At 35.6% G+C, this 11853-nt stretch overlaps 1 protein-coding gene across 1 annotated transcript; it reads left to right on the forward strand.

Annotated features, from left to right (window-relative positions):
- The first annotated feature begins 1499 nt into the window (after nt 1-1499).
- Nucleotides 1500-10230, forward strand: LOC131145941 (G-type lectin S-receptor-like serine/threonine-protein kinase SD2-5). The gene is made up of 3 exons (XM_058095113.1): nt 1500-1810; nt 9302-9626; nt 10144-10230. The coding sequence occupies exons 1-3, from the start codon at nt 1500-1502 to the stop codon at nt 10228-10230; spliced, it is 723 nt and encodes a 240-aa protein (XP_057951096.1).
- The last annotated feature ends 1623 nt before the right edge of the window (nt 10231-11853 follow it).

Genomic DNA, 11853 nt, shown 5'->3' on the forward strand with positions numbered 1-11853 from the left:
ACTGCCTGTAAAATAAGCCAACCAACATTTAATGTTTATATACTAAAAATATATTTCATTTCTTACATAATTATCTTGAAAATATTTTTTACTTTCATCAGTTCATTTTCACATATACGTATCTAATAAACAACGCTAAACTCGGAAAAACATAATTTAAATGGTTGGCATTTTAAACTCATATCGAAATATATACACACATATATATAACACAATTCATTTTTCATTAAATTCATAAAATTTTGATTTAATATATATTTTTTCCCTTACATGGTTTCTTGAATTACGCCAATAAGGATCTCAAAAAATACCTGCGGCGCTCACCCGGACCTTGAATCAAAAATCCTAATTCTATTAAATTAATCCTAAATAAAATACTATTTTAATATTTCCTAGGCCCTTAAATACTAAGTAAATGGTTATACTCTCAAATATTACCAATTTGCCAAATTTCCCAAATCTCACTTTCACTTTGGAGTGGGGCCTAAAAAATCCCAATTGGAAATTTACTCATGTCAAAATGATGACGATCACGATTAGGACCTCGTGGTGGTGCTTGATCGTCGATTTAACAGCAGATTTAATGAGATATTGAGAAATTAGGAAAAAGTTGTTTTACCCTAAGAATGGTGCCTACGCCGCTCTCACGACAAATTTGCTCCAATAGTCGGTTGCGGAGTTACGAATCCAACGGCACCTTTCGTTTTTTGATTGGTCGAATATCCACCAAGAAATTGAAAAGAGAGAGAGAGAGGCGAGGATGGAGAACACAACGAGAGAGAGAGAGAGAGTGCAAAAGCTCTCTCTACAATTGCAGAAGCTTCAGGTAAGCTTTCTTATCCCTTTTTTTTTTCCTTTACTTATTTTAAGAAGATATCATATACTTATATATATATATATATATATATATATATATATATATATCATATTATTTATTCAATAAATTAAATTTAACAATACTTAATTAATTAATTGATTAATAATAAATAATTTTAATTTAATTAAAATTTTTTTATTCCTTTTATTTGTTTATTTAATTAATTGATTTAATAACGTTTACTTAACTAACTAATCAATAATTACTCTTAAATTTAATTTTTTTAATTAATTAATTAATTAGTTTTTTATATATTTTTTTCTTGAGTTATTACAATATATCTAACACTAAGACTTTATATTGTGTGGTTAGGCTTTCACTTAGAATTACATTACAATCCTTGCATAATAAACGATCTATCCTCAATTAAAAAAAAAAAAAAATCTATTTGACTTCTATTTTGTCCACTTTTTTGTAGGAATGCTTTATGTTGCACCAAGCCCTGTGCCAGCAAGACCTACACAAGATATTTTACCACCATCACCACCTTCAGGCAATCTAATAAATTTGGCGGCAATAATAGTAGGGTCTTCTTCTGCTGTTGTTGTCATTATTTGTCTTGCAAATAAGTTACTAGTGACATTGCAGAAGAGGAACAAAAGGGATGTGACAAGTCCCTGGAATGCCAAAGAGGTTTTCATATGAAGATCTACGCATTGCAACGGAGAATTTCAAGGAAAAACTTGGTGGTAGAGGATTTGGGTCTGCGTTCAAAGGAGTGCTAGGAGATGGCACAAGGATTGCAGTGAAGCAATTGGATAAAATGGGCCAAAGAATGAGAGAGTTCTTAGTAGAAGTTGAGACGATAGGAAGCATACACCTTTTTAATCCTGTCCGGTTGATCGAATTTTGTGCAGAGAAGTCTTGCAGGCTTTTAGTGTATCCATACATGTGTTATGGTTCATTGGATAACTGGATTTTCTGCAATGACCAGTGTTAAGATTAAAACCTTTGTACAAATACAACTATACATGGGCATCCTTTTTATAGGGTACGAGGAGGCATACAAGGGTACAAGGGTACAAGGGTATTTTAGGGGTATTTTGGGGAGATATACTAACATCCCCCCTCAAACTCAAGGTGGTGTCGAAGATGACACATGGAGTTTGTAGACTAAAGCACGATGACGACCAGGTGGATGAGCTTTCGTGAAGATATTAGCCAACTGATCAGTCGAAGGAACTGACAAGAGGTGAAGTATCCCTTCCTGAAGATGATGACGCACAAAATGATAGTCGATCTCGATATATTTGGTGCGTTCATGAAAGACATCGTTGTGAGCAATCTGGACAGCACTATGATTGTCACAATAAAGCGGAGTGCTCGAGGGCTAAGGAACTCCCATATCATGGAGAAGCCAACGAAGCCAAAGAAGCTCAAAAGTAGTATCAGCGAGAGCCCGATACTCAACCTTAGTGCTAGAGCGAGCAACAACAGTCTGCTTTTTGCTCCGCTAAGTGATAAGAGAGTCATCAAGTAAAAAAAGAAAACCAGTGGTAGACCGATGATCAGTAGGGTCCCCTGCCCAATCAGCATCTGAATAAACTTGTAACATCAATGATGAGTGAGAGGAAAAGAAAAGACCATGAAATAAGGTGCCCTTCACATATCGCGAGATGCGAAGAATAACTGCATAGTGTACGGAACGAGGAGCCAACATAAACTGGCTAACAAGGTGCACCGCATAGGCAATGTTTGGTCTAGTAACAGTGAGATAAATCAAGCTCCCAACAAGCTAACGGTAACGAGTGGCATCGGGAAGAAGCTCCCCATTAGTAGAACGGAGTTTGATGTTGGGTTCTAGCAGACTATCAGTTATCTTACAATCGGTGAGGCTAGCACGTGTGAGAAGATCAGAGGCATATTTAGCTTGGGTCAAGGAGTAGCCATCAGACGTTGGGGACACTTTTAAGCTAGGGAAGTAGCGAAGAAAACCGAGGTCTTTCATCTCAAACTGTTGACACAGAAATTGCTTGAGCTCATGAATACCAAGTATCAGCACTAGTAATGATCATATTGTCAACATAAAGTAGGAGAATAGTGATGCCAGTAGCAGTGTGACGGGAAAAAAAAGTTGAACCATAGGGGCTAGAGGCAAACCAAGCACGGGGAGCTTGCGTAAACCCATATAAAGCACGGGAGAGATGAAAAACCTGACCAAGAGAATGAGGATACCCAGGAGGGGAATGCATATATACCTCCTCAGTCAAATTACCATGTAAGAAGGTATTCTTGACATCCATATGAAATAAAGGTCACCGCTGAGTAGGGGCAATAGCCAAAAGAGAGCGAACATAGGTAATACGAGCAATAGGGGCAAATGTTTCCTTATAATCAATGTCATATTCCTGAGTAAAGCCCTTTGCCACTAAACGAGCTTTATGTCGAACTTCAGAACCGTTGGATTTTATTTTTCATTTATACACTCATTTTTACCCAACTATAGTCTTACAAGGAGGCAGGTTAACCAGGTCCCAAGTATGAATTTTGTGAAGTGCGGTAAGTTCTTCAATCATAGCTTGCTGCCAAATAGGAATAGAACAAGCTTTGCGATAACTATGAGGCTCGTTAAGGGAGTTGAGAGTAGAAAAGCAATGAAAGTCACTAAAATAGGGAGGAGGTACCTTTACTTGACCAGAACGACGGACATCCAAATTAGTGGACTTAGGCGGAGTGGAAGCGACAACAGGATCATCTGACGATCCAGGTTCGGGAGCAGCATATGCAAAGGGATCCCCTAATAAGCTGGCAGGACCTGCATTAGAAAAGAAAGCGAGAGAGGGATCGACGACAGGATTAGTGAAAATGGGGGAGTAGGAGAGACAATCGGAAGAAAATGGAGAGAGACTAGCGAACATTTTGTGTTCCTAAAACTGAACATGCCGAGAGACTCAAAGACGCCTGGCTATGGGGTCATAGCACCGATAACCCTTGTGTTCAATGCCATAACCAAGAAAGCAATAGAGACGAGCGTGAGGTTCAAGTTTAGTATGTTCATGAGGTGGAAGCAAAACAAAGCAAACATAACCAAAGACTTTAAGAAGAGAGTAATCGGGTACCTTGCCATAGAGAGCCTTATATGGAGATTTATTGGAAAGAGTAGGGGTGGGAACCCGATTAATAGTGCAAACAGCTGTAAGAGCAGTTTCTCCCCAAAAGGATTCTGGGAGGGATGCAGAGAAGAGTTAAGAGCGAACAGTGTCAAGAATGTGACGGTGCTTACATTTGGCACAACCATTCTGCTGGGAGGTGGATGGACAAGTTCGATGGGATAAGGTGCCAGCCTCTCAAAGTTCTTCAAGGAAAGGGGTAGAAGTATATTCTAGGGCATCATTGAACTGAAAGACTTTATTGGTGTGACCAAACTGAGTTGTAATCATCTGCTTAAAGTCACGAAAAACATTAAGTAACCTAATGTGATCATGCAAAAGATAAATCCATGTATATCGAGAGTAATCATCGATAAAAATGACAAAGTAACGAGACCCGCCCTTAGTAAGGACAGGAGCAGTCCCCAAATATCAGAATGAACCAGATCAAAAGGTATAGAAGACAAAGAAGTACTTTCATTAAAAGGCAAAGGTTTCTGTTTTCCAAGTTGACAAGGCATACAATCAAAATGTTCAAATTTAACATCTCCTAAGCAACCACTAAGAGCTAAAAATTGAACACAAGATAACGAGGCATGACCGAGACGAGAATGCCAAACACTGGAAGACACTGTTGCGGAAAGAGACGGAGGGGAACACGAATGAGGAAAATGCAGAGATGTGAGCTCGAAAAGGTGACCAACTCTACGCCCCGTCCCAACAAGCTGGCTCGTCATCAAATCTTACACATCACAACCTTTGTGAGAAAAGGTTAAGATCAAACCACATTCAACAAGTTGACCAACAGAAAGAAGGTTGAGAGACAAATTAGGCACAACATATATGTCAGGTATAGAAAAAGTAGGAGTAGAAATATGACCAATATAACTAACAGACATATGTGAACCATTAGTAGTATAAATTAAGGGAATAGGATTTAAAGACTGCTTATGTGTCACTAAAGAGGACTTAGAGGTCATATGATTGCAATAGGAAGAATCAATAAACGAGGTGTAGAGGTACCTGTGGAGACTGATAAGGTAGTAGAAGTGTGGGATAGAACCTGGGTGATAATTGCCTCAAGGTCAGTTGCAGAAAGAGACGACAGAGGAGGAGCTAAAGATTAAGCAAAAACTGAGGAGCTCGTGGAGACAGCAGCAACAGACTTGGAAGAGGAAGAGGCCTTAGCCCCTTACGAGTATCTTGAGCATCCATGGCCTTCTTCTTAGCTTAATCAGAAATACGGTGATCGTCTTCCTTACAATAGTGGCATTGGCCATTGAAACGACGCGGTTTAGAAGATGCAATAGCTACAGCAGGAGTAGCTGGAGAAGAGGAACAAGTCGGAGTAGTAGCTAAGACCATATCGGTAGAATGAATGCGACGAGTTTGTTGGTGTGTCTCCTCAAAAATAAGCTCCGCAAGAGCAACCTCAAGTGTAGGAAGAGGTGAACGATGTAATAAAGAAGTTTGAGTATTCTCAAATTTGTCCTGGATATGCATTATAAAGTAAAAAAACTGACGACGATCCCGATAGGTAGCAAAAAGTTTAATCAACTGCTCATCAGAAAAAGCAGGGTCAGCTTGAGAAAGTTGATCCCAAATGCCATTAACCTGAGCATGAAACTTGGCAATAGATTGTCTAGGTTCTTGACACAGTTGGGAAAGCCTAGTTTCCAACTGAAACTCGAGAAAAACATCACTACCACAGTTGTACCATTTGGCCAAAAAATCCCAAGCAAGTTTGGCATTACGAAATTTAGGAAGTAGACTCTGAATAGTAGGAACAGATATATTAATAAACCAGGAAAGGATCTTACAGTGAGTACTTTCCCATTCATCAAGAGCCTCATCAAACTCCTCTGTTGATTGCATGTCAGTTTTCTTGGGTTTTTGTTTTGTTCCAGTGGAAAAACGCTATAATCTCCGACCAATAAAAAAACTGACATATGCTGGGCCCATGCATTATAGTTGGAGCCATTCAGAATAATTTCTATAGGGCGAGCAACATCAGTGAAAGACGTCATAATAAATTTTTTTAAAAAATAATGCAAGGGCAATAGCAACAATTGTCGCATAGTAATAAAATTAAACAAGGGGGCGCAACTAGCTTGTAAGTGCTGGGCGAGCACAAGCCAAGAGCAGAACAGAAAAGTATACAGCCACCGAGCAAGCCAAAAGCAAAAAAAGCAAGCCACCGAGCAACCTCCCTTGCCTCCCTTCTTTCACTCTCATCTAAACATACAACCCTCTCTCTGTGTCCCTTTCTCTCTCTAATCCATCACCGACTCTGGTTGAATCAGATCGGAAGGTAGCCACCAGGTCATCGATTTGGGGGCATGTTGTGCTTGGGTGTGCTGTGTGTGCAATACGCAATGCCCGTATGGTCGTGCGATCGTTGCCGCTCCAGAGGATCGTCCGGAGACGATTAGCGACAATGAGTTTGAAGCAGAGCTCTAATGGCGATGACGGACAGCGAGCAGGAACAGGGACAACGCTGTACGGGGACGATAGCAAGCAGGAACAGGGACGATGCCGGATAAGGATGATAGCGAGTAGGAACGGGGTCGTACGGGGATGACAGTGAGCAAGAACGGTGGCTGGCTGAGTGGGGAAAGGAAATTTTAAGAATAAAAAAAAATTAGGTTAACTCTGGCTCTGATACCATGTTAAGATTAAAATCTTTGTACAAATACAACTATACACGGGCATCCTTTTTATAGGGCACAAGGAGGCATACAAGGGTACAAGGGTATTTTAGGTGTAAAGCCCCGAACCCTTAATCCCGGGTCCAGCGTGTTATACCTGATAATCCATAATTAACATAACATACGCAACAGAAAACATAATCATAATCTCCATATAACATAATACCAGAGTTTACTAATTCTAATTATCAACCATAATAAAATAATCATTCATCAGTATTCAAATATATACATGTCTCCAAAACATTATCCACTAATACTAGTAAGTTTCACAACTATCCTTTCATAACTGACTTAAAACATAAAGACATAAAACATAAAATATACATATCAGAATTAACATAAAAATATACCATTTTTCTTATATCTTCAAATAAAATGTTATAAAATCTTAAGCTCTCAAAGCTCGATCTCGAGGAACTACTGAAAAAGAAAATTTCATAATTGGGTGAGACACATCTCAGTAAGGGAAGAAACAATATATTAAACACAGCGTGTGGCCATCATGAGATTATACATATCATTTTATGATATTTGCAAATCATTAACATAATACTAAAAGTCATTTTTTGATCCTAAACAAACACATGCAAATGTTTAACCCACGAGATTACCCGAGGATAGGGGTGATTACCCGCCCATACAAGTAGCATCCTTTTGCTCTGATACATTTAGCAACCCGAAGGTCACAATTTAAACATATCAGGGCAGTCACCTTACTCAGTAAGCCCTCAAGTGTTAGATTGATCTCGTACTCACGCATTTAACAATAATTTATCAGCAAAGGCCCTAAGGATAGAGAAATCTACCTGCCCATACAAGTAGGTTCCCTCTGCACTAGTACGTTATGCGGCTACTACCACATCTGTAGCTACCAGTGCACTCGCCTTACTCAGCAAGCCTTCAGGCGAAAGGTATGTCTCGCCCAATCGTAACATGTTCTACGTACATACATACTTCTAATATCATAATACATCATTCTTTTCTGTCATTATACATTCATGCACATTCATTCCTATTCATAACTTAACTTTGCATTTCGTTTCACTTTAAGTGACTCTTTCTGATTTACATCATTTACCTTTGTCATTTCATTTCATTATCATTTTATTGTCATTTCATTGCATAATATTTCATTTCATTACTTTGTACTACAACTGGTCTTTAGCCATCATCAGTTAGTCTACGTAGAAACGTGCTAGATCTGCTAACACAGTTCCTTTTAGCTGTCATAAGTTAGTCTACACAGAAGTGTGCTAGATCTGCTAACATAGCTGTCTTTCAGCTATCTTACATTTACATGATTGCATTTAACATACACAGGCAACATTGTCCATATCATATTTTATTTTCATTGCTTTATTTACTTAGTCTGCATCTCATACATTTAACATATATTTCCACACAGCATTCTATTTACTCATGCCACACAATTTAGTAATAAAATTCATACACTGTCTGTAAAATAAGCCACCCAACATTTAATGTTTATATACTACAAATACCCTTCATATCTTACATAAATATTCTGAAAATATTTTTTCACTTTTATCAGTTCATTTTCACATATGCATATCTAATAAACAGTCCTAAACTTAAAAAAAATATAATTTAAACAGTTGGCATTTTACCCATATTGAAACATATATACATACATATAACATAATTTATTTTTTCATTAAATTCATAAAAATTATGGTTTAATATATATTTTTTCCCTTACCTGGTTCTTGAACTACACCAATAGGGACTTCAAAAAATACCTGCGGCGCTCACCCGGATCCTGAAATTAAATTCCTAGTTCCAATAAATTATTCTTGAATAAAATATTATTTAAATATTTCCTAGGGCCATAATTCCTAAATAAATAATAATATCCTTAAATTTAGTCAAATTGTCAAAATTTTCAAATCTCACTCTAACTTTGGAGTAGGGTCTAAAAAACCCAATTGAAAAATTACGTACGCCGAAATGACGACAACGACGATTAGGATCCCGTGGTAGTGTCTGATCGTCGATTCAACAGTAAATTTAAACTAAAATTGAGAAATGAGAAAAAATCTGTTCCAGTAGAAATGTCGGTGGCGGAGTTAGGAATCCAACGACACCTTCTATTTTCCGATCGGCGCTCGTTAGACTGACAAAATTGAGGAGAGAGAGGAGGATGACGGAGGAGTGGACGAGAGAAGCTGAAGACAAAGAGAGAGATGCAGAGAGATCCTAGAGAGATGCAGAGAGGATGAAGATGGAATTGGATTTCAAATTGAAATCCAATCCATCTTATTACATTTAATATAATTATTTTAATATTATATTATATTATATTATATTATATATATATATACTTAAACTTATATTATACAATAACCTTATATATCTTTATTTCAATTTTTTTTTTCTTTTCCACACCATTCCTTTTTATTTATTTATTTATTTCAATAATAATTAATTAATTAATCAATTAATTATTAGTTTTAATTTTTTTCATATTATTTATGTTTATTTGTTTATTTAATATATTAATTTAATAATGTTTAACTAATTAATTTATTTATAATTTTAATTAATTAAAAAAATTTTAATTAATTTTTTTTTCCGAGTTATTACATTAGGGGCATTTTAGGGAGATATACTAACAACTGGAAACCATGTTTGGATTGGAAAATGAGGAAGAAGATTATTCTAGACATCGCAAAAGGGCTGGCTTATCTACACGAAAAGTGCCGACAAAAAATAATTCATCTTGATATAAAGCCACAAAACATTCTCTTGGATGAAAATTTTAATGCCAAGATATCTGATTTTGGGTTGTCTAGGCTAATGGACAGGTATGAGAGCCAAGTGCAGACCAATATGAGGGGAACACCAGGGTATCTTGCTCCAGAGTGGTGTCAACTAAGAATCACAGTGAAAGTGGACATCTATAGCTTTGGAATTGTTCTCCTTGAGGTGGTTTGCGGAAGAAGAATTTTGGTTCGATCTTGGTTTGAATCTAACAAACGTCTATTGAGACTGCTATAGAAAAAATCAGAGGAGAACCAGCTTATAGATATCGTGGAGAATTTGGATGAAGAAATGCAAAGTCATGAAGAAGAAATCTTGAGGATGATAAGGATTGGAGCTTGGTGTTTATAGGATGTCGACGGTAGTGAAGGTTTTGGATCGAGTAATGGAGGTAGACCCAAGCATCATATTCAAGTTTAGCCATGCAATGTCAACTCCACCGGTTTCCATTGACCATGCTCTCACAATACCACAAGCATCTATTCTTTCTGCCCCTAGATGAAAGCATGATTTCTATGTTGAGGATATTAGTTTGTACGTTTGGGTTATTCTAGTCTTTAAAATGTATTAGCCTTTATATAGGCTGTTTGTTGATCAATGAAGTAATGCATAAAACGTACATCTTCATCTTTCTATACTATTATTGTGTAAGAGCTTCCATCTTGCAAATTTTTGTTTGCAACAGTGGTATCAGAGTGGGCTTTTGAGGAGAGTAAAAAGTGTAATTGATGGGTTCCGAAAGTTTTGTACAGCCAGCCATTCCACGCTTTGATGGTCACTATGACCATTGGATCATGCTCATGGAGAACTTCTAGAGATCCAAAGAATATTGGACGGTTATTGTTTTTGGAGTAGCAGAACCAACAAAAGGTGTTGGTGGATGTAGGCATTGTCGAATTACGTAATTTCTTGTGGCTCTTTTGTTATTGCTTTCATATATACTGTGTGATTGTGTTCTCTCTTGGTTTACCATTGATTGTTGTATTGTTATTCTGCTGTGCAAATACAATTTATACAACAAAAAATTATATAATGTCTATTTTCAAAACTTTGATATCCTATATCTAGTTACAAACTTAAATATCATACTTACTCTTTTTTTTTCGGCTTTATTTTATTTTGTTTGTTTTTTGAAATCCTTATGGTGCATAGCATGGGTCTCAATTAGATGAGAGTGATTGGTCAAAAAGTTTATAAAGTGCTTGAAAATGTTTAAAATAGTTAAACATTATGGTGACAAAATTAAATTAACTAAAAAAATGCTTCTATATTTTAAAAATAACAGAATATATATATTTCAAAATTAAGTTTAACCAAAATTTAGTGAATTTATATTTATCCTATATTTGAAAGCATATAAATTGAGACTTTGGATTTGTGGATTTTTGAATTTGAATAAGATATGGTATAAAATTGTGTTGAATTTTAAATCCAAATGAAGTTAAATCAAAGTTTTAAAATTCATGCTCTATTATAATTAAAAATTAAAGATTAAAAATGTTTTTTAAAATTATATTACCTAAATATTGAAAAATAAATTTTACGTATCACTTTGAAATCTATAAAGAAAATAACAAACTATTTTGCATAGTTGAACGAATTTTCTATTTTTTATATTTTTAATAAGAATCTTAAAAAACTAAAAAATAAGCCAAGAAAATTTTACAAGTCTTTGAAAAACTAATAAATGAGAAGTGAAAGATGTTTTCCATAACCAAAGTAGCCTATAATAATTCTTATCACATAATTATCAAAATTCGATAGAAACACGCAGTTCATTAGATATAATTTTTCATGTCGATTTAATTATAAAACTACAAGAATTATGAAGATAAATTCTTAAACAATTTAATTAATCAATTTTTTTTAATAGATTTTGAAAAAGGAAGGTGTACTCCCAAGAAGGGGGTGAATTGAGATTTTAAAATTTTCTTTAAATCCTTTTTAATAAACTCTTTTTTTCTCAATCTTCTTTAGTTTTAACAATTACACATGTAAGATTGATTATCAATAATAAGTACAACGGGAGATTAAATTAGTTATCAACCTTAATGAATGAGTATGCTTACTTTGAATGTTTTATGGATTAGTCAAGAAATCTTTCAGCAATTATCCAACAAGTCAATCCAACCAAGGTAAACAAGATAAGGTTTATAATATGAAATAATAACACAATCTCAACAATGCTTCCAAGATTTAGCTTTAATGTATGTAGCTGACAAAAGCCCTGTTATTAATACACAAAATACACTTGATTTTTTAATATGAAACACAATAGAAATTTCCAACCACTCTTCTAAAACTCAGATTTCAAACCAATCGCTTTCAAGATTAAAGATCGTTGTTGATTTTTTTTAATGATTTTTGAGTCTTGGGTGTTAATCAATTAGCGTAC

The sequence above is a fragment of the Malania oleifera genome, chromosome 13 (genome assembly GCF_029873635.1).
Source record: "Malania oleifera isolate guangnan ecotype guangnan chromosome 13, ASM2987363v1, whole genome shotgun sequence".
In the NCBI taxonomy this organism is placed as follows: Eukaryota; Viridiplantae; Streptophyta; class Magnoliopsida; order Santalales; family Ximeniaceae; genus Malania; species Malania oleifera.

Bases quoted from the DNA above. Each gene is read 5' to 3' on its own strand.
- LOC131145941 (XM_058095113.1), top strand. From the start codon at position 1,500: ATGCCAAAGAGGTTTTCATATGAAGATCTACGCATTGCAACGGAGAAT. The intron at 1,811-9,301 runs GTGTTAAGATTA...CATTTTAGGGAG, and splicing joins TGGATTTTCTGCAATGACCA to ATATACTAACAACTGGAAAC. The intron at 9,627-10,143 runs GTTTGCGGAAGA...TGTTTGCAACAG, and splicing joins GAATTGTTCTCCTTGAGGTG to TGGTATCAGAGTGGGCTTTT.